General features: G+C 36.2%; 1 protein-coding gene across 2 annotated transcripts in view; it reads left to right on the top strand.

The window, feature by feature from the left end:
• MAP4K3 (mitogen-activated protein kinase kinase kinase kinase 3) overlaps positions 1 to 20,624 on the top strand; it is a 194,259-nt gene extending 173,635 nt beyond the window's left edge. For both annotated transcript variants that reach the window (XM_060117942.1, XM_060117941.1), the window contains 10 exons: positions 3,431 to 3,491; positions 3,575 to 3,692; positions 5,460 to 5,518; positions 6,519 to 6,622; positions 10,622 to 10,793; positions 12,638 to 12,706; positions 12,785 to 12,877; positions 16,028 to 16,098; positions 18,602 to 18,657; positions 19,330 to 20,624. In XM_060117942.1, the coding sequence (XP_059973925.1) occupies positions 3,431 to 3,491; positions 3,575 to 3,692; positions 5,460 to 5,518; positions 6,519 to 6,622; positions 10,622 to 10,793; positions 12,638 to 12,706; positions 12,785 to 12,877; positions 16,028 to 16,098; positions 18,602 to 18,657; positions 19,330 to 19,417 (891 nt within the window). In that variant the 3' untranslated portion in view covers positions 19,418 to 20,624. The remainder of the gene's footprint in view (positions 1 to 3,430; positions 3,492 to 3,574; positions 3,693 to 5,459; positions 5,519 to 6,518; positions 6,623 to 10,621; positions 10,794 to 12,637; positions 12,707 to 12,784; positions 12,878 to 16,027; positions 16,099 to 18,601; positions 18,658 to 19,329) is intronic.
• Positions 20,625 to 22,875: the final 2,251 nt, after the last annotated feature.

Genomic DNA, 22,875 nt, shown 5'->3' with positions numbered 1-22,875 from the left:
TTCATCAACCTAATTTAAGGGGCTGTTAAGCGAAGGTACCTTCAACCCCACCCATTCCCACTCTGCAGTAACTCCCCTTCTTCGGTACTTTAGCATTTGAAATTACATTATTACGGTAATATTTTCTGAGCTAAACACGCCCATCAAGGTGAACGTTTTCCCTCCCAGAGGAAGCCTATAAGAGTAGAGAAGATCTTGAGTTTTTCCATCTTCCTGTGAAATTGATTATTAGGCTGGTTTTCTCTGTACTCTAAGGAAAGAAACTGGGTGGCATGAGTCTGCTACATAGGGGAAGATGCTGAAAGGTGAGAAAATGACACAGAACAGGGTCTTGATTTACAAATCTTTTTCTGCTGTTATTATTTATAGCTAGCATTTATGGAGTGCTCAATGTACGCCAGCCTTCTGAGCATCTTACACCTACAAGGAACATTGTGTTCATTCAACACAACAACAGTGTTGGGATAGGAGCTCCATTTTACAAATAAGAACACTGAGACACAGAAATAAGTCAGTTATCCAAGGTCACAGAGTCAATGAGAAAGCAGCTGTCTAAATCTAGGCAAAATGCAGAACCTACTCTTCTTTTTTTCTTTTTTAATAAATTTGTTTATTTTATTTATTTTTGGCTATGTTGGGTCTTTGTTGCTGCATGTGGACTTTCTCTAGTTGCAGCGAGCGGGGGCTACTCTTTGTTGCATTGCGCGGGCTTCTTGTTGTGGTGGCTTCTCTTGTTGTGGAGCACGGGCTCTAGGTGCACAGGCTTCAGTAGTTGTGGCGCATGGGCTCAGTAGTTGCGGCTCGCGGGCTCTAGAGTGCAGGCTCCGTTGTTGTGGCTCACAGGCTTAGCTGCTCCGCAGCATGTGGGAATCTTCTCGGACCAGGGCTCGAACCTGTGTCCTCTGCATTGGCAGGCGGATTCTTAACCACTGTGCCACCAAGGAAGTCCCCAGAACCTACTCTTCTTAAGCACTATATAGCTTTACTAAACTGATTATTTCACCCAGAGCCTATTTTGCTAAGAGAAGTAGGCATTAGAAATCTAGAAAAGCTTTAGAGTTTTATTAAACGTGGCTAAAAATGAAAATCCAAAGTGAAAATGCAACACTTAATAAAACTTTGCATAAATACTCTTCCATTGTCCCTATGTTGATATTACCAAAGGAATTTGTGTCTTACCCTGGTACTTTATATATGCTTGTATTAAATAAACTCACTTATATTTACAAATATATAGTCCCATGATAAATTTGTTTGGTTTGGAACTTGCAGTACTTTGTAAATATGTATTTTTATGGAAATAAACTCACTTCAACACTGAATTAAATAAAAATCAGTTTCTTGCTACTTTGGTAACATGTACTGGTATGTGACTTGGAATTAGTCATTGCCCTTTTTTTTATCTGCCTAATTTTCTCAATATAGCCAATGAATTCTCAATTCTTCTGTGAAACTTTTATGAGAGCATAAAGCAGGAAATGTTGTTTATGTTCTTGCAGTCTGAGGCACGGTTATAGGCAAGTTTTCCAAAATTAAAAACCACGTGGCAGGGGGACTTCCCTGGTGGCACAGTGGATAAGACTCCACACTCCCAATGCAGGGGGCACAGGTTCGATCCCTGGTCAGGGAACTTGATCCCACATGCATGCCTCAACTAAGAGTTGGTGAGCTGCAAGTAAGGAGCTCACCTGCTGCAACTAAGGAGCCCACATGCCACAACTAAGGAGCCTGCCTGCCGCAACTAAGACCCGGCACAACTAAATAAATACATACATACATACATACATATTTTTTTTAAAAAACCCACATAGCAGAACTTCCCTGGAAGTCCAGTGGTTAGGGCTCTGCGCTTCCAATTCAATCCCATTGAATTGTGCTTCCAATTCAATGGGATTGAATCCATTGAACCCAGGGGGACATGGGTTCAATCCCTGGTGGGGGAACTAAGATTTCACAAGCTACGCAGGACAGCCAAAAAAAAAAAAAAACCATAGCAGTGCCACATTTTACTTGCTTGGAGACATTAGGTGTTTTATGTGGGTACATTTTGCAAATAAATGAAACAGGTTTTATTAAAAATAGATTTTACTTTGTTTCTCACCCTTTTATTATTCTATTTTAATTATTCGGGACCATCATTGTGACTTTTAAAGGCTTTTTTAAAGTAATGTCCTTAGAGGCCTTGATATGTTTCATCATTAGTCTCTTCCTTCTTTCTGTTCCCTACCCTCATCCCAGTCTATTTTGGAGTAACCTAGTAGGAATTGCCAGGGCACACCCAGCAACCAAGCTTGTTAAATCACAATGCTTAATTACATTGATCAGTGGTTCTCAAATTTCAGTATGCAACAGAATCACCTGGAGGGCTGATTAAACCGTACATTGCTGGACCCACCTTTAGAGCTTCTACTTCAGTAACTCTGAGATGAGGTCCAAGAATTTGCATTTCTCATTTCTAACAATGCCGGGTGATGCTGATGGTGCTGGTGCAATGACCACTTTGAGAACCACTGATACGCATATGAAAGGTGTTAATGAGAGCAGTTGTTTTTTTTTCCTTCAAAATATATGTTTCATGAAATCCCTTTCTTTACCCTAAATACTAATCACCTTAAAGCTTACAAAGAGGTGTCTCTCAGTTCTTATGTGCTAGATTTCAGTAATGAACTCCATATATATGTCCTTTATGATTTATACGTTTTCATCATATTCTCTCTTGGCCTTTTTTTCCCTCCATACCTACTGTTTCCATATCCTGTGTTTCACGACACCGTGATCCTTTTTTCTCTTCTGCTCCCAAAGCCATGCATGTCCATATGCCTAGATAAGACCGTTTTTTTGGAAGTACACAGGAGAGTCTTAAGTATTTAAAACCCCAGAACCAAAATAAAGGAATAGACATTGTTTGAAAATGTCCTTTTCCCTGTGTAGTTTGGGATTACGTAGTCCTAACCATAAGGAGGGTGGAGCTAATCATGTCATGTGGGAACTCAGATAATGAAATTACACTGCTAATTTATTTTTCTTCCATATAAATATGTATGTGTAGCATCTTGTTTTACTTGCCTTATAAAATGAATTTCTACTAAAAATAAGTTTCTGGGCTTCCCTGGTGGCGTAGTGGTTGAGAGTCCGCCTGCCGATGCAGGGGACACGGGTTCGTGCCTCAGTCCGGGAGGGTCCCACGTGCCGCGGAGCGGCTGGGCCCGTGAGCCATGGCCGCTGGGCCTGTGCGTCCGGAGCCTGTGCTCCGCAACGGGAGAGGCCACAACAGTGAGAGGCCCGCGTATCGCAAAAGAAAAAAAAAAAAAAGTTTCTTTTTTAAGAACTGGCCTAATGATATGATAGCTACATGGTTAATATGTACATATTTACACTGCTATTATCTATTATCCTTTGTAAACTTTGTGCTTTTTTTTTTTTAAATCAGCTATTCCCCCGAAGGTGTACATGGTTGTATGTAATGAACAATTGCTTACTATCAATATCTGGTAAGTCTTTCAGTTTTTAAATACCTTACAGTTGTTCCTATTTATGTTATCAGCTTTTATGACATATATATTTTTCTCTGCAGGTAAAGCTTCTCAGCTTTATTCCCATAACTTACCAGGGCTTTTTGATTATGCGAGACAAATGCAAAAGTTACCCGTTTCTATTCCAGCACACAAACTCCCCGACAGAATACTGCCAAGGTAACTGTACATTTAATTATGTTTTCATCCTTAGAGATAATATGTTAATTCATTCTAAAAAAAGATATACTACAGAAATTGAAAAAGCATGGGTTTGTAGAAATCACGTGTAATGAAAAACTGTAAGAAGTAATGTATTTTTACAAGTGTTTATCACATTCTTCTAAAATTTTCTGCTTTATACTTTCTACTTATATCAAACATTTTCTTTCTGAGTTTTTAATTGTTTTTCTACAAGGTTAAAACTAATTTTTTTCCTGTAATTTGCTGGTAATTTTATGTCACATATAGTGTTTTTGACTTATTTGTGTCCGTCTGAATAAAATGAATTTTCTCCAAGTAGTTTCTAAACTTAGAAAATTTAGGTGAGTTATTAAATGAAGATTTTTGTTAGAAGATAATTACTACTTAGAAATCGAGATTTTTGCTTTTCTACTTTCAGGGATTTTTAGTTATGTTCTTTCTTCTTTTTGGTTATTATTATATTAGGCTTCATTTGTTGAGTAAAAATCTTGAGTTTGGTATAAATTGTATTTTACAAAAACTTTATAATGTAACCATTCTTTCTTTACAATATTAATTGTAAAGCAACTAATGTAGAACCTTAACTTTTAAGTACCTTGAAAATCTGTTGTTGTTAATTGCTGAGTTTACAGTATAGCTAACATTTGCCCCTTTGTGCACAAAAACTTTTAAAAAATTAACTTTTGGATGAAAATCATTTAAAAATACACTGCAAGCTTTTCTGTCTTTAAAATAGATTACACTGAGTTTAATTGGATCTTTTCATGATGACTTAGTTATGATTATGAACTTGATTTATTACATTTGTATTATAATATCTGTAGTTGGACTTAGGGATATTGCTCCTATAACTAGTCAGGAAGTTTCTTTCTTCCTGTACAGTTTATGTGCCCCTCTTTTTCTCCCAGCTGCCACTTTGTGCTGTTATTTTTCTGCCTACTTAAAAGTATGACTCCATTCAGCTTTCTAACTTGATAATCCTAAATTCCTGTCGGCATGGAAACTGACCTCCAAGCTTTAAAAGTAAAGAGCCCCCAAAGAATGTAAGGCACATAAATTTTAATGCATTAACTTTTTGATATCGTTTTGTCAGAATAGAGACCTATTCTTTTATCAGTTTGTGGCTCATCTTTTTACTTTCTCAGTGGTGTCTTTTGGTAAACCAAAGTTAATAATGTATTAAACAAATTCATTCAACAAATTGAATGCCACTCATAGTTTGAGGTGCTAAGGATACGGCAGTGAAAGCAATATCAATTTAAGTTTATCAGTATTTTCCTGTATGATTTATTTTTGCATTTTTAAAAGAAATCCCAGGACTTCCGTGGTGGTCCAGTGGTTAAGACTTTGCCTTCCAAAGCAAGGGGGTGCGGGTTCCATTCCCGGTCGGGGAGCACATGCCTTGCGGCCAAAAAAACAAAACATAAAATGGAAGCAATATTGTAACAAATTCAATAAAAAGACTTAAAAAAAAAAAAAGAAATCCCAAGGTCATATTCTAAAATGTAAATATTTTATAGTTTTGTTTTTCATATTTAAATCCTTAATCCATTTGGAATTGATTGGGGGGAGTTGAGAAAGGTATCCAATTTATTCTTATTTTTAATAGATGATCTGTTATGTCAGGACCAGTTTTTAAACAACAACTCATCTTTTCTCCACTGAACTGTAACAGTACTATTTGCATATACTAACTTTGCCTACATGTATTATATATTCATTTCCATTTCCATTCCCATTTAGGAAATTTGCTGTATCAGCAAAAATCCCTGAAACCAAGTGGTGTCAGAAGTGTTGTGTTGGTAAGTAAACTGTCCAAAATCATGTAGCTCTCCTGCTTTGCAGAGTGGGTGAGAAGATGCTGAGAGGCACATTTTAAAATCTAGTGTAAAACAGTACTACTCCAGGACGTTCTGCCAGTAATAGTTTATTTTTCCTCTTAAATAAAATAAATGTATTGGCCATTCTATGTTCATATAGTACCTTGCACATGTAGTTGTTTTGCAGATAATTTATTGACTAGTAAATGGAGAATGACTTTATTACAGTACTTGATCACACCCTGTTCTCTAAAGAGCCTGTTACTGATCATTCACCATTTTGCTTTGTAATGGCTTATGAGACTACATTTATTCACCCGGCATACTTATTATTTATTCTCATACCTTTAATAGATGAAACATTATGCTTGTGATGTGAAGGTTATAGTCTCCCTGATCACACAGCACTAGCCGAAAGTCCTCCCCAACCCCCGTAACAGCTAGCTGGTTGATTTGCATCTAGGAAAAACCAAAAGCAGTTTCCTTTCCTCCCTTAAAAAACCCTGAGGCAATTCAGTTTTATTGTTTGTAAACCTGTATCTTGAGACTTGATTAATGTCTTCACGTAGTGCGGCCCAAAGCGTTACTGCCTCTGAACATGACTACCAAAAAGCACACTGAATCACCTGCCCCTACGTGTGCTGCAGCTATCAATTTGGGAAGTTCTCCCCAAACCTACTTTGACCCTGTCTTCAGGATCTTGCTAATCTTTCTGCTACCACAAGACCTCAAGTTCTTCTTCCCGCCCCCAGGCCCCATAATGACCAGCATTTTCACTTGGGAATACACATAAAAATCCTGCAAGTGATAAGGGAGTTTCCTGCTACTACCTGAAACAGCATTTCTTTTTCACTCTGCAGTCTAATTAAGAAATTGAACTGGCAGTCAACTTTTGTTTGTTTGTTTTCGAAGTATGCAACTGTTACTGTAAGGACTTTTATGTATTATAAGAAAACTTACATATACTTTTTTGCCTTGACAGTGAGAAATCCTTACACAGGCCACAAATACCTATGTGGGGCACTTCAAACTAGCATTGTTCTATTAGAATGGGTTGAACCAATGCAGAAATTTATGTTAATTAAGGTAAGCATGCCTAAGTCATTTTTAGTATAAAAGCTTGTCAGTTTTCCTGTTCTTTCAGAAACTTTTTTTTCCAGTTAATTCTCAAGATTTAATGTAATAATTTAGGATTATATGGCAGAGTGGTGAAAATCTGCCCAATTATAAAAAACACAGTTGGCCTGATAGAAGTTTTGAAAGAGACTAGATAAATAGTTCAGGGATATGGCAATGGGAGCTGGAAATACTGGATCACATACACAGTCTGATGTCAAGAACAGGAGGTACTAAGAGAGCAGTGAAATATTGTTTGAATATGTTTTCTGGTTGACCTGCTCCATCACAGCAGAGGGACAACATGCAGCTTGGCATTTGGCCTTAAAAAGTCAAGGGATAACCATAATGAAGGGGAAATTATTTGTTTTGGATATATGCCTGTGTATTAATTTGCCCAATCCTTCCCATGGATGGTGTTTTGTGCCTTAGTTTCTCTAGAATCTTTAAAGAAAAAAAAATTTTTTTGGCCACTCTGTGCTGCATGTGGGATTTTAGTTCCATGACCAGGGATCTAACCCATGCCCCCTGCAATGGAAGCGCAGAGTCTTACCACTGGACCACTAGGGAGGTCCCTTTAATTAATATTTTTTAAAACATTTAATATTATTTAGCTATAACTTAAATTTAGAGGAAAAACTAACTTAAAATGTATGAAGTGCTGGCTCAGTCACCCCAAGGAAATACCAAATGAATTTTTTAAGCTATTTTCTTCACTATTTTATATAGAGTAAGTAGTCTTTATTTCATGAGCATTTGATATCTCCATAGCAGTTGGGATCGGAATATAATTGGAGTGCATTCTTCCTCAGTTATATAATATAGAGTTAGGATGTTTAAAGTATCGGCTTCTGTTATTTAAAATTTTATGAGTGGGGAATCTAGTTTTAATTTTCACATCCTTATTTATTAACCTCAAAATTAACTAGGGCTAAAGAAATGAAAAAAAAAGAGTTTCAAGAATTTACAACCCATTGAGGTCATATTTCCACAAATAAATTCACTGAAACAAAAATTCTTTAAACCAAAAACTGAAAGGGAAAATAGCCTTATAAATTATCCAGAGCAGAGCTTCTGAACCCAGCCCATTTCTGGCCACATGGTTTTGTTCTCAGTTCCTCTTTGTTCTTGCCTGTTTGACAAAAAGCATGACGTGTCCTAGATGGAGTGGTAAAGTGTATGTAGTTATTTTTCTACAGCCCTTTCCTTCCCTGTCTTCCTCCTTAGTCTCTTGTAGTATGTCCTTCCTATTCCTTTCATTCCTAACCTCTATCAGAATGAAAACAGTTTCATTACATCAGTTGTTCATGGATACTAATAGTCTGATTAAACCTTAGCATGAATGAATTTTATGTGTTACCTGATACGTTAAACTATTTATCCTAATACGTAATGAAAGACCCTTTTCTCTGTTAAAGGAATTTTATGTATTCAGAGCATGCAAGAGAGAAAATATACTTTGAAGACATGGGAAGCTTAAAAATTATCCATCCATGTTTTCTCTTTCCTGGGTAGATGGTACCAGGGAGCCTGCCCCTGACTGATGAGGCCTGTTGCCAGTATTCTAGGATGTTAGACTTACAGTACAGTTCTACTTGCAGGCCTCCTTCACGACTTCTTGCTCTTCCCACTTTCCTTAAACTCCCTGAGCTACACGCCCCTATTCATGTCCCTTCATCTTAACCCAGTTCTTTCTCTGTGTCTCTTCTTCGAGATTTCTATATGTATATTTTGTTTCTACGTTTGGCATTATCTCAATTAGTATTTTTGATGTTTTCTGTACTACAACTCTTACCAGATATGTTCAAAAACATTCTTATGCTTTCCATATACTTCCTCCTCATGAGATTTCTGAGTAAGTTTTTGCTTCTCTAGACTACATTTTCAGTATAAATAAAAGTTATAAATTGAAGCAGACATTCATGTACTCATTACAAATCAGGCAGTGTTGTTTAACTAGAGAGATAAAGAGTAAGATATAGTCACTGCCCTCAAGGACCATCACCAATAGCGACTGGATTTTAAACTGTTATATGGGAATCCTCTTCTGTTAATGACTTATACATATTGTTTAGTTATTGTTGGAAGCTAAGTAGAAGTATTCACAAGGTGTTGGTTTTCATATTTACTGAGGAAAAAATACGGAAGCATTTGTTTTCTTCCTGTCTTACTGCTCTCTCCACATTTCAAAGAGAATTATTTTAAATGTTTTACCTTATTAAAAATAGGACAGATTTTATCCATAGCATATCCCCAGGTGGGAATGCTCCCAGAGAGGGTGTTTGGAGAGCGTTCGTGAAGGAGTGTCTAGACCTCTGGGATGGGGGCACTCGGGCAGTCACGGGGAAGGAAGAATGTGGGAACGACAGGTGTGCACAGAGCTTCACGTTCCAGCCATGAGGACCACACTGCATCTTCTGACACTTTAAGACTAGTAGTTACGGGAGCCCCATTTCACCTGTTTATTTTCTCTATCATTTATTTTCTTTAGAATTTACAGTGAGTTACCAGAGTAAAAAATAAATCAGTTTCAGTAGTTTTTAGAGATACTAACGATAGCCACTTGGGAAGTATAATGGAAACACGGCCCAGTTATAAGAGCAACAAAAATATAAAATATATTAAGGTTAGACTTAATAAAATGTGTTAAGACCAATATATTTTTTAAAACCTTTTTATCGTGAAGAAGAACGTTGCTAGCGCCTCAGACCTCCCCACGGCACCCCCTACAAAACAGCTGCCTTGTTTTCCATTTTTACCATGTAAGCATGCACTTCTAAATATTAGCATTAATTTTACCTGATATTTCAACTGTATACAAGTGGAATCATAAAGTATATATTCATTTGGGTCTCACTTCTGTGCAGCATGATATTTGTGTAGCTGTTGGATATAGCCATAGTTGGTTCATTTTCACTGTGGTCTAATTTCCCATTGTGTGAATGTGTCATCATTTTATCCATGCTACCATTGATAGGCATTTGGGTTACTTCCAGTTTTTGTTATTCTGAGCAATGCAGCTTGTGAATATTTTTGCATGTCTCCTGTGCGTGCATGTAGTCACGTTCTCTAGAGTGTATAACTAAGAGTGTTATTGCTGGGTTCTAAGAGATGTGTATCTCGGCATTAATAGGTATTGTAATTAACCATTGTGGTCACACCAGTTTATCCTCCCACCATCAGTGTTAGGAGCATTTGTTTGCTCTTCTCTGAGTAACCCTTATTATTGTCGTTCTTCTGGTGGGTGTGTATGGTTATCTTGGTTTTATTCCCTGATTACTAATGAAGTTAATGTTTTCCTCTATCTTTCCAAACTTTCAGAGTGTGAATTTAGTCTCTTTGTAGCAAAATAAAAATAATTTTAAACTTAGGTAAAATTAAAATGGGTTGCATTTTAACTAAGTTAATTTATTAAATAGAACCACTTGAAATACAGGGCTAAATTTCTCTTATTTGTAGTTGGTTTTTTTTTTTTTTTCTGTCCACACTTCTAAGGGGAATGTCTCTTGCTCATTAGCATTTCAGTTTTCTCATCCATGTTTGCTCAGCTGGATAAGAAGGCAGAGGAGTAGTACTGAAGCAGCCTGGGATTAGGAGAGAGGAGACTCTGCCATACCGGGAGGGGGCAGGGGGGAGCCTGGGCCAGCCACCCAGTTGCTGGGTCTTAGTTTCCAACTCTGAAAAAAGAGGGTTGGACAGGTGATTTGTAAGTCTGTTTCACCCCAATATGCGAAGAGTGTGTGGTTTTTAACTTAAAAAATTTTTGCAGTGCTTAACCTGAATTCTTTATAAAGATACTTTCTAATTTAGATTTTCTGCATACCCTGAGTTTCTGTGCCAAGAACCAATCTTTATAGTAGAGAGTACTATTTTATATATTCTCATAAAACTAAAAATTCTTATTAGTGTTCTCATGAAATTTTTTTTGCTTTCGTTTTCCTTTGTTTAATATATTTTGGTTTTTTCTAGCACATAGATTTTCCTATACCATGTCCACTTAGAATGTTTGAAATGCTGGTCGTTCCTGAACAGGAGTACCCTTTAGTTTGTGTTGGTGTCAGTAAAGGGAGAGACTTCAACCAGGTGGTTCGATTTGAAACAGTCAATCCAAATTCTACCTCTTCATGGTTTACAGAATCAGGTTTGTGATTTTTAATGAATTATTAAGTAATAAATTTACTATATCTTTCATTAGGCAAAGGTTATTTTTAAAGATCTTGCAAAGGCCCTTTGTTCAGAGTCTTTGGCAACTAAGGGAAATATTAAAGAACCAATTTGCCAATAAATATTGATTAGTCAGGAGTTTGTTGGAAGCCTGAAAGAGTGTTCACAAAAGGAAAAGAATTGAGACTGAGTTTTTTTGGCATTGAAAAAAAATGATCACAGACATTCACAAAAGTCTAAAGACAATTTCATGGCTTGCTGAATCCCAGGGGACTTGAAACAGCTTTCCTGTGAGGACACATTACTGAAGGAAAACATGGCCAGCCCTTGACAACATTGTTGTGGTTTCTCTTTGGTGCCCCTAAGTTCTCTGTTAAATTCGCCCTTTAGAGGCCCTCTTCCCTTTGAGACACGGGGTGAACTCCTGCTTTCTAATCTCTTCCTCCCTATTTAACAAGAAGGGATTGTTGGTTGATTAATATTTTATTTAGTGAATTCCAGTTGTCTTAGTTCTCCCAAGCATTTTAATTTTAAATCCTTTTCTACTATTTGTTGAATGAAGGGCCTCATTTCCTGACAAAAGAATTTTGTCCCTTCCTTCCCAGGAACTTTTGATTACTTCTCTTACCATAATGAAATCCCTTTATTAGAAGTTAAACATGACAAATATAATTCATCTCTGGTTTTGAGATGATGAGACAGAGTAAGAGACAGAAAGTATGTTTAGGGTTTTGTATCAGCTGAAATTATAAGCTAGTGGTTTCCTAAACTCTGCTGCACATTAGAATCCACCTGAGAAGCTTTTAACACTCTTGATACCTCAAGTCACACACACCCTGGATTAAATAAGAATATCTGGGGCCAGCAGCTGGGTGTCAGCAGATCTCCAAATGACTCCAGTGTTCGGGAACTAATAGTTATAAGCAATTTGTAAATCTCATTTTCCTGGCTTTCTATCCAGTAATGCTAGACTGGCTTCTTGACTAATTTTCACCAAGTGTGTAAGAGTCACAAAGATCTCGTTGGCCTGATGTACAGGAGGCCTATTCCATATCCTTCCAACCCTGGTTAGTTACAGAAGTACCAGGTCTAAAATACGTGTGAAGGTCTGAAATACAGCCATCCATGAATTTATTAAGATTCTAAATACTGTAGGAAGTAGAAAACAGGCAAGCTAGACTTTGGATCAGACCCACTCTCCAGAAACAAAGGCCTATAGTTTAGCAGTTTCAGTTTTGATGTTCATACAAAGCTTGGGATATCCTACTTTTTGCTTCCTGGAAAACTATGTCATTTAAACATTTTCAGTTTGTGAAAACTTTCTTAAATCATTATTATAAAAATAGGGCCTCTATGCATTTTTATGGTGCTTCATACTTCTCAAAATACTTCAGGTTTTTTCTTAATTCATTTGGACCTGAAGTTATTTGTTTGACTCTCTGATTCATTCATTCAACAAATATGTATTGCATGTGCTAGGCACCACATATAATGACGTACACAGCACAGCCCCTGGCCTTCTAAGCTTAAAATCAGAAATTAATCATTGCCATAATACAGATTAGACTCCTAATTTCACATACGAATAAAATAGTGGCATCACCAATAGTAATGACAATAGCTAACCCTCCATTAAGCACTCACTTAGTTTAGCTCTTGCATCAAATTTTGAATCCAAGCCACCTGGCTTAACCACTACATATGTATAGTTAAAAATATATATCCATTTCAAATTCAGTGATGTTCAGAATTCTTTTTTTAATGTCTCTGCTTTAAATATTACTGTTTTCTCTAAGTTTTATTGAGTTTTTTGTGTTGTAGATACCCCACAGACAAGTGTTACTCATGTAACCCAACTGGAGAGAGATACCATTCTTGTATGCTTGGACTGTAAGTTTTTATTTATGAATATCTTATCTTAATGAGTTTTTTTTATCTTAGTTTCTGAGTGACTTTTTTTCTTTCTAGGTTGTATAAAAATAGTAAATCTCCAAGGAAGATTAAAATCTAGCAGAAAACTATCATCAGAACTCACCTTTGATTTCCAGATTGAGTCAATAGGTAAGCCAGAGTTTTGTGTTTCTTGTTTGATTGCATTATGAACTGCTTAAAATAATTAGTCTAATACTTATTTGAAATTATAAAAATATATTACTAAGGGCTCATTCTTTTAAATTGTAGGATGTAATGAATATGAGGTGAATATCAGTCTTTGCTTTTACACATTCTCTAAAATAGTTTAACAACTGTGACATAATCTGTAAATAATGTTATTTTCCCTACAGATTTGACATTTTCAAAATAAATAATTAAATATCATTATTCATAACCTAGTTATGAATTTCCATTTTCTCCAGACTCCTGCACAGTTCCCCTATAAGTACTTTAAAATTTAGTACTCAGTATAGTCTTTTGTATTTTTGCTGTTGTAGCTCCTGATCAGAGATCCATAAGTATATGGAATTTCCTTCTTGCCATTTTTACATTTTGCTTGATGAGTTTTTTCTGAAAACGGATTTCTTACACAATCAGTATTCTAAAATGATTACATTCAGGAAAAATAAGGTGAAATGATCATACACAGTTTTTCTGGTGTCCTTTATCAGTAAAGATATTTGCATGTATGTGCATTGGCGGATGGTAGGGCCAAGGGCAGATAGTTCATTTGTCTTATTCTTGGTCCTATTTTTATTCTTTCTCCCAGTTAGAATGCCTCTCTCCCAACAAGCAAACACTGATGATAAGAAGAAGTCAGTTTTGAGGGACATCTGCTCAAGATGTTAAAATGGAATCCATATTTAAAAACACATAGCTAGCTCAATAAAGAAGACAAAGAACAGAAACTCAAAGTATATGCATTCCTGAGTGGTAAAGAAGACTAGCAGTGTCCCACAGGAGATGGGGAACCAGAGCCAGGCTTGTGGTTTGAGGTGCTTACTAATCAAGACTCTCCCCACATAAGGCCTCGTGGTTTTATAGGGGATTTTTATCCACCGTTGAAAGAAGGAATAGTTCCTGTGCTATACAGACTGCTTCAGATTGTAGACAAAGAAGGAATGCAGAATAAATCAATGTTTAACACTATTGATACTAAAATCAGTTAAATTATACAGAAGACAGAATTACCCAATCTCATGAAAATAGATTTTGGAAAATCTGTATAAAATACTAGCAAATAGAATTCCATATCATCAAATAGTAGACTTTACCTCAGAAAAGCAAAGATGGTTCAACATCAGAAAATTTATTTATGTAATATAGCACATTAAAGATTAAAAGCGAAAAGTTATGTAACTCTTCAGTAGATGCACAAAAAGCGTCCAGTAAAATCTGTCATTCATGATTTTTTTTTTAAAAACAACTTTTTAGAAATTAGGAGTAGAAGGAAATGTCCTTCCTCTAGCAAAGCCTATTAAAAGTATTGTGTTTAATGGTTAAACTAATTCCCATTAAGTTGGAGAATGAGATAAGGATGTTTGCTATCATCACATATCATCACATTTCAACATAGTCTCATTGGACTATGAAAAGGGAACTATGAGGATTAGAAAGAAATAAGTAAAATGTCCTTTTTTTTGCTGATGGTATGAATATCTACTAGAATATACAGCTCTAAACTGTTAGAACCAGTAAGCAAATTCAGAGTTGCTAGATAAGAGTAACACAGATGGATAGCTTTCTGATATGCCAGTAAGACATGTAACCAAACATATTTAAGACCATCATCTAGGAAATTCCAAATTATTGTTTAAAAGCATAAAAGAAGATTTAAACAAATAAACTACAGCGCATCCATGGATAGAAACACTGAATATGGGAAAGATGTTAGTTCTTCACAAATTAATCCACACGTTCAGTGCATTTGCAATAAAAATCCCAGTAAGGTATTTTCTGCCACTTGATAAGCTGATCTTAAAATTCATATGGAAGGGCTTCCCTGGTGGTGCAGTGGTTGAGAGTCTGCCTGCTGATGCAGGGGACACGGGTTCGTGCCCTGGTCCGGGAAGATCTCACATGCCGCGGAGCGGCTAGGCCCATGAGCCATGGCCGCTGAGTCTGTGCGTCCGGAGCCTGTGCTCCGCAACGGGAGAGGCCACAAAAGTGAGAGGCCCACGTACCGCAAAAAAAAAAAAAAATTCATATGGAAAAGCTAAAGGCCAAGAACAGTAAAATAAATTTTGACGAATACTTGCCCTACTTGATATTGAAGCTTACTATAAATCTATAGTGATTAAGACAGTGTGGGATCAACACAGGGATAAATAGAAGAGTGGAACAGAAGAGAAGGCTCAGAAATAGACCTACGTGTAATTGGAAATTTACATCATATGTCAGTGGGGAAGTGATGTCCTGTTCAACAAATGATGCTAGTACAATTGGTTATCTGCAGGAAACAAAATCAGACTTTTTCCTCACTGAATACACACAAAAGTATATATTAAATATGTAAATACAAAAAGCAAAACTAGAATTTTTAGAAGGCATATATGCCTGTATCCCAGTAATTCTATTTCTAGGTGTCTACCCCAGAGAAAATTTTGTACATGTGTTTAAGAAGAGGTACAAGAATGTTTATTGCAGCATTTTTGTAACAAAAAAATTAGAAACATCATTTGGTTCATCATACTAAATGTATAAAAGTTGGAAACATCCAATATAAAGTTTACACTGATAATGTGAACTTACTGTGTTGTAATAGTAAAAACATGCATGAGAACAACAGATACCAAGTACGTAACAGTGGTTATCTCAGGGAGGAAGGAAAGGTTAGAATACAACTAGAGTAGGAGTTTATAGGGATGCTGGCTGTATTCATTTTTATTTAAAACAAAAAGCAAATATGGCAAAATGTTAGGATTTGAGAGTTAAATGGTGGATACGTGTGTTTTTAGGCTATTCTCATATTTTTCTATATGTTTGAAATATTTTATCAAAACAAAAATTTCTATAGCAAAAAATATTTTCAGTGAATTTTCTTTTTCTTATCAAAAAGATGAGTAAGGTCTGTATAGTATTTATGCTATATAGTAGTATATAGTGTATACTGTGTAGTTCTAGGCAGTATGGTAAAGATGCCATTATAAATATGGAATGACTAACACTAGTTATTAATTGAAATATTGTTATGCAAGGTAGAAAGAGGGATGAAATAATGCTTATCAGCTGAACTCTTGTGCTATTAACAGTAACTGAGCTGTTCTTGCCTGCTAGTTTGCCTGCAGGACAGTGTGCTAGCTTTCTGGAAACATGGAATGCAAGGTAGAAGTTTTAGATCTAATGAGGTAAGTAATCTTTTAAAAAATTATGTCCATTAAATAGTCATGAAGCATTATCAAATTCTACATCACACAGTATTCTTTAACTTTGGAAAATTCCTGATTGATGCAAGGAATACTTGATTTGCTCATTTTATTGATATTTTCTGTATTCAATCTAGTGATAAAATTAATGGCACGTACTTTATAGCAACCTCTCTCTGTCCATTCAGTCAAACACTTTCAGTGCCTATTTTATGTGCTTCCAGATAATCACCCTTATATTCAGAACAAGAACTTCCTAAATACTGCTAAAAGTGAGCCTACTCTGATTTTCTTTCAACTTTCCCAGGCCGTCACCTGGAACAAGAGTGCTGATGCAGGCTCTGTCTGTCTTGAAGCACCTTTTCTACTTTGTATTTCAGAAATAATGACCAATGCAGACGATAAGTAAAGGGTTCCACATTTCTCTTGAAGCCACCTTGCCTATTTCTGGTATTCTTATCTCCTTAGTCCTTCCTACCTTAATTTAACTCCAGGAATAATTGAACTCCAAGTCATATGACGTATTTAATTCAGTTCATCATTTATGCCAGAAAGTGCTGGTGTTATAAGCATGAACAAGACTTGGTACTTGCCCCCTAGAATATTACAGGCAAGTAAAATCATCCTAAGTTCTTTCAATAACCCCAAGCCAGTCTCAGTAGTAACTTTTACTTGAGCATTGGAGGGAAGGGAAAACATTAGGTGCCTCAAGCAAGAAAATAGCTCATTTGTGTTTTAAACTGTCGTTCGTTAAGATCAGAACATTTCTTCTAACCAGTAAACAGTATAGCAGAATGATCATGAGCGTGGGTTCCTGAGGAGACACCTGGGTTCAGTCTCAACTCTGCTGTTCAGTAACTGTGTGACCTTGACATATCACTTAACTTCTCTCTGCCCGTATTTTTTCATCTGTGAATTGAGGATAACAGCATAGTACTTATTTCATAGCGTTGCTAAGATTAAACAAAAGGAAGTATGTGATGTGCTTGGCACAATTCCTGGCCTATAGTAAGTATTCAAGAAAGGTGGATGCCAGTATGTTTCTTTTTTTTAAGATTTTTTTTGTTTGTTTTAATGTGGACCACTTTTAAAGTCTTCATTGAATTTGTTACAGTATTGCTTCCGTTTTATGTTTCGGTTTTTTGGCCACAAGGCATGTGAGATCTTAGCTCCCCAACCAGGGATCGAACCTGTACCCCCTGCATTGGAAGGTGAAGTCTTTAACCACTGGACTGCCAGCGAAGTCCCACTGCCAGTATGTTTCTAAGAGTAATTCCCGCAAGAGGGCTCACCTCTCAGGAAGATTTTTTTTAAATCACCTGAGGGAATGGAGCCTGGAGATAAGAACAGTCAACAGCTAATAAACACCAGGCAGAGAAAGAAAGGCATCATAGGATACAAGAGAATGGTTTAAAAAAGATAGTTTGCCCAAACAGTCACCTGAGGGGCTTTTTCACACTACATAAACAGCCCTTACTAAATACAACCTCTCCAAAAATGCTATGTCCTTCAAGTAGGCAAATCCCAAAATATTGAATACTTTGAAGATCATGATGTTGAACCGTTACTACTGAAGTGAGCATGTTGTATCCTTCAGGTGTGCTAAGTTACAAAAAAGTCAAGAATCACTGACTGCTGTTTCCAGAATAATTTCAGTTTCAAAATCAAATTGTTTTTTCAGCCTACCAAATTTTGGGGAGAAGCTACTGCCATTATAATTGGGAATGTTTTGCTTTCAGTAAGCAATAAACAATGGGTTTCTCTTTCTCTTGTAGACTTAGTCTTAACACCCCAGCTGGTAATTGGTCACACTGAGGACTTCTTTAAGGACATATGCCATTAGAAAATATTATTTCAGGAGACTTGGAAAGAAATGGGAAAGAGAATTGTTATCTACTGAGCATTTCCTTAGCTAGGCATTATACCCATTAATACTTACAAAAATACTGCAAGATACCACTGCACAGTAAACATTGTCTATCCCATTTTGCAGAAGGTAAAACCGTTTCCAACAAATTACATACCTTGTGCAATTGTCACAGCTAGTAAGTGGGAGAACTGGGATTTAAACTGGAGTCATGAGTTTGTCCCATCATACCACACTGCAGCCTTTTAAGTGAAAGGACCATACCTAAGTGGCTTACTGCTGCAAGAGTCTTGCTATTAGCATTAAGGTGACTGACAGGAGGTTTCTGATAAATAAAACCAACTAGGTGCTTTGCTTTTAACTTTTTCCGTTGAAGTCTGTATGCCAGCAAATGGTTTACTACTCTCATGTTTTTATGATTAATTCAAAATTAGCCAAATTTTTCCTGGACTAACAAATGGATGCACTTATGTGCTGATTTAACAAGTTAACAGTCATACAGGGATCTATTTCCATCTTAGGAATTATGCTTCTTTTCTATAGAGTTATAAATTAAATACCCATATAAAATTTTGTGCCTTTCATTTCAGAAATTAAATTGATATTTTAATTGAACAGGTCACACAAGAAATTTCAGATAGCACGAGAATTTTCAGACTGCTTGGATCTGACAGGTATGAAAAGGAGTTGTATTAAATACATAGTTCTAAACATGTTTTATAAATCCAACATGAAACTGGTTTCTTTTTTGAGAGAATTGAAATTTCTACAGTAATATATTCACCATTATATTTTTCATAATATAAGAATTCACAGGTCAGAAAGTTATGAAACCTTTGAGAATGTGCCTGATCTTCCAGTTACCAAGAATATATAGATCTGTCAGTACTGCTTTTGCATTAAATGTAATATCTAAAGTATGATTTACAGGACAAGAAAGAGGAGATACCATACGCTAGCAAACAGAAAAGTTTTCAGTTTTAGTACCAATAGGATTTGGAGTTCTATTCTGATTTACTTTCTGATTCTTGAACTGCAGATTGTTTTTAGAATTCATGATAAGAATTAGGTTCCCCCAACTTATTCCTAGTACAGGTTTTACCCCTCTGACTCTTAGGACAGCACTGGCTTAGAGGTGGGAGGTGGTGGGCAACAAAGGTGTACTTCCCAGGGCTGGAACTGACTCTTCAATTATACTGATTTGCAAATGGTTTCGGCCCACATATCAGATAAGGAGCATTTATTAGAGGCATACAATGAAGAAGCAGTGGAAGAATTTTCTGCTAACATTAGTTTTCAAGAATAACTTTGTTGTATGTTTTTTGTTTGTTTGTTTGTTATTTTAGGGTCGTGGTTTTGGAAAGTAGGCCAACCGATAACCCCACAGCAAATAGCAATTTATACATCCTCGCGGGTCATGAAAACAGTTACTGAGAAATGCTGTGCTTTGACAGTTAACTCTAGAGAGAAAGAACACTACCACTGCAACATTAACGGATGCTTGAAGCTGTACAAAAGCTGCAGTTAACTGGCTTCAGTTACTTGTAATTTATTGTGGCATGAGACAAGATGGGGAAATTTTTTGTTTTAAGTGGTATGGATATATTTAGCATATTGAACCACACAAGTGCTTAATTCACTGTTATGTAATCTTTGTACATATAGGCAGTATTTTTCTGTGAAACTTCATATTGCTAAAGACATACACTAAGAATTTATGTAGATAATGTATTTTATGAGATGTACAAGTTAAGTGTCTTATCTGTACAGATGTAAATGTTGATGAAAATGCAATTGGGATTAATATTTTAAGAATCCTTTAGTATATTCTTGGGTGCGGCTATATTACAAAATGGGATGCTGGCAATGAAACCGTACATTTAACACTATTGTATTTTTATTATATGTAATTTAGTAATATGAAGATAAATCTTGTAACTTTTAAAACTGTAATGGAGGCTGTAATCATTTTATAATCTTGTTTTTAATTTTAATGCAAGTACACTGGTGTGTTTATATTTGCACAAAGTATTGATATGTGATGTATTAAGTCACAAAAGTAAGCTGTGACATCGTCAATATGCATTTGGCTCCCCAGCATCTTTTTAAAATGTATTTGGGTTGTTTTCTATGTGAAACAAACCAATTAACCCCCTGTTGTAGTAACTGGTCTTTTTATATTTCAGCAGAATCCTGTAAGATTGCTTGTCTGTGCTTAAAAACAATACCTTTGAAAAATTTTTTGAATCACAGAATAGCGGTACCGCGACATAGCACTGCAGTTGTCTGAATTACGGTATGCACAAAGTATAAGTTAGCATTATCAAAGAGTCCACACTAAACATTTCTTATAATCACTTTGAAGAACTATAACATTCCATAGAGCAAAGTGGTTCAAATTTCTAGTGGGATTTTTACTTTTGTTGGCCTTATTTTATGATCATTTTCATGTTTCTTTTGATTTAGAGTATTAACACTTGGCCAAAATAATTTAGTTTACTACCTCATATAAACAATATAATGGTTACTACACATCACAGGAACTTAGTTTTGGTTAAAGTCATTTTTGATTGCTTTTTTCCAGTGGAATATTTATATACCAAGTTTTAGAAAAATGCACACCTTGGCTCTTTTTTGGTATATGTTCTTTATATTTTAATGTGAATATATACACAAAGAACAAACTAAATTGTGATTTATGTTCTTCATTTATTTTAATTGACAGTGCTTTTAAATATGTTCCTGATTGTACATAGTGTAAAATAAACATGTTTTTTAACATGCTGTTGTATAGTAGCTTGTCATCTGGTTTAATCTGTATATAGTGAGACTAAAACATTAAGGAGAAAAAGGTTTTTTAATTATTCTAAAATCCTTAAGTAACCATTCTGATCTTTCAGATCTTGATTTTTTATTTGGTCTGTCTCCTCAATTTCATAAAGGGGTAATATTCCCACATTTGTGAAAAGGGCATCTTTTGTAGAATCTTCAATTTCCTGATCAGGAAAATTAGTGAAACATTCATAATCTTTGGGTTAGAGCGGGGCTCGGCAGACTGCACTTCTCAGCCCAATCCTGCGTAATGCCTATTTTTATAAATGCATTTTATTGGAACAAATTCGTTTGCATGTTGTCTATAGCTGCTTTTGCAAAAAATACAGTTTTCCCCAAAAAACTATATTACCCACAGAGCCTAAAATATTTACCATCTGACCCTTTATAGAAAGAGTTTGCTGACTCCTGGGTTAGAGAAAGGAAGGGAGAATGCAGTTCTGGAGGCAAGCGGGGGAAGATTATATGTGGGAAGAACTGGGTTGGGGATCACGAGGTGACATTTCTACTCTTGTTAATGCTTCTGCCTGTTGTTAGGACCTTGGATAATTAACTCCAGAACAGTTTCCTTATCTAAAAATGTGACTTCTAAATCATACAGTTGTTAATAATCATAGCAGCTGTGTACATTTATCACTCTGCTCAAATACATTCTGACTAATCTTAGCACTAATAACTGAATAATGACTTTTAAAAACACATCTTTATCACTATAACATTATCATCAGTTTATTGAAAAACAGACTCATGGAAAAGAGTTTCAAGAAATCAATATTCTGTCCTTGGCATTTATTGACAAGGTTGTTGATCCTTTTTCTGGGCCACTGTTTTTTCTAGTTTCCAAGTCCTATAAATTATATAAAGGGTCACATCTCAAAAAAATTTAACTTTCACGTTTAACTGTCAAGCATTTCAAAATATTTCCAGAAGATAACGTATATAACTGGTTGTGTGTTATGTATACAGACCCCTGGAATCAGTCTTTGAGATAGAGGCCCAGTAACCTATGTTTCTATGAAGCTGTACAAATGATTTTGATGTGCAGCTCTTCATGAGAACCACTGGCCCAACACTGAATTTAAATCAGTGTTTCTGAGTGTGGTCCAAGTATCACTCGCCTCAGAATAATCTTTGATGACACTTAAGAATGCAATAAGAGGGCTTCCCTGGTGGCGCAGTGGTTGAGAGTCCGCCTGCCGATGCAGGGGACATGGGTTCGTGCCCCGGTCCGGGAGGATCCCACATGCCGCGGGGCGGCTGGGCCCGTGAGCCATGGCCGCTGAGCCTGCGCATCCGGAGCCTGTGCTCCGCAGCGGGAGAGGCCACAAAAGTGAGAGGCCCGCGTACCGCAAAAAAAAACAGGAATGCAATAAGGATGCACCCACTAACTTCTGATTGAGGATCTTTATTCACTCAAAAGGAAGAGAGCCACTGACTGAAATGTTGGAAAAGATCTGTTTCATCTTCATTGAAGTTTAAAGCTGTCTGTCTTGTTAGCTAGTTTCTTAGACATTGGTGTTGAGAAGAATGAGATCAATTGTTTCTGGGCCTTATTGGCATCATTCATCTTACTAGTATGTCCCCAATTTCAGTAGAGACCAGGAAATAAAAGATAGGTATCCCTTTTCACCATTACTAGAAGAAGGATAAAAGTGTGCTATACAAAATATAATAATAAGTGCCCAATGCATGTGTTTGTGCTGTTCCACATGCTTTACGTAGATTCTCCCACTGAAGTCCCAGAACAGCCCAATGAGATAGGTAGGTATTGTTAACACCGTTTTACAGATGAAAAAACTAAGACACAGAAAGATTAAAAACTTGCCCAAGAATATAGCCGGGAAGTAGTAGAGCTAGGATTTGAACCTAGGCACTCAGTTCAAAGTGTATACTCTTAACTACTGTGCTAAACTATGTACTACACAGAATATATGCAGTATATTCACCACCCTCTAAAATACACTCTAGCATTTCTCCCCTGAAATTACACTTATTTTCTCCAGGAATTGGATTTCAAATTCTGATTTTCACTGTCTCTTTGCAGCAAGAGAAATTAACTC

Source organism: Mesoplodon densirostris, chromosome 14, assembly GCF_025265405.1.
Source record: "Mesoplodon densirostris isolate mMesDen1 chromosome 14, mMesDen1 primary haplotype, whole genome shotgun sequence".
In the NCBI taxonomy this organism is placed as follows: domain Eukaryota; kingdom Metazoa; phylum Chordata; class Mammalia; order Artiodactyla; family Ziphiidae; genus Mesoplodon; species Mesoplodon densirostris.
This window is presented reverse-complemented; position numbering and strand designations above follow the sequence as displayed.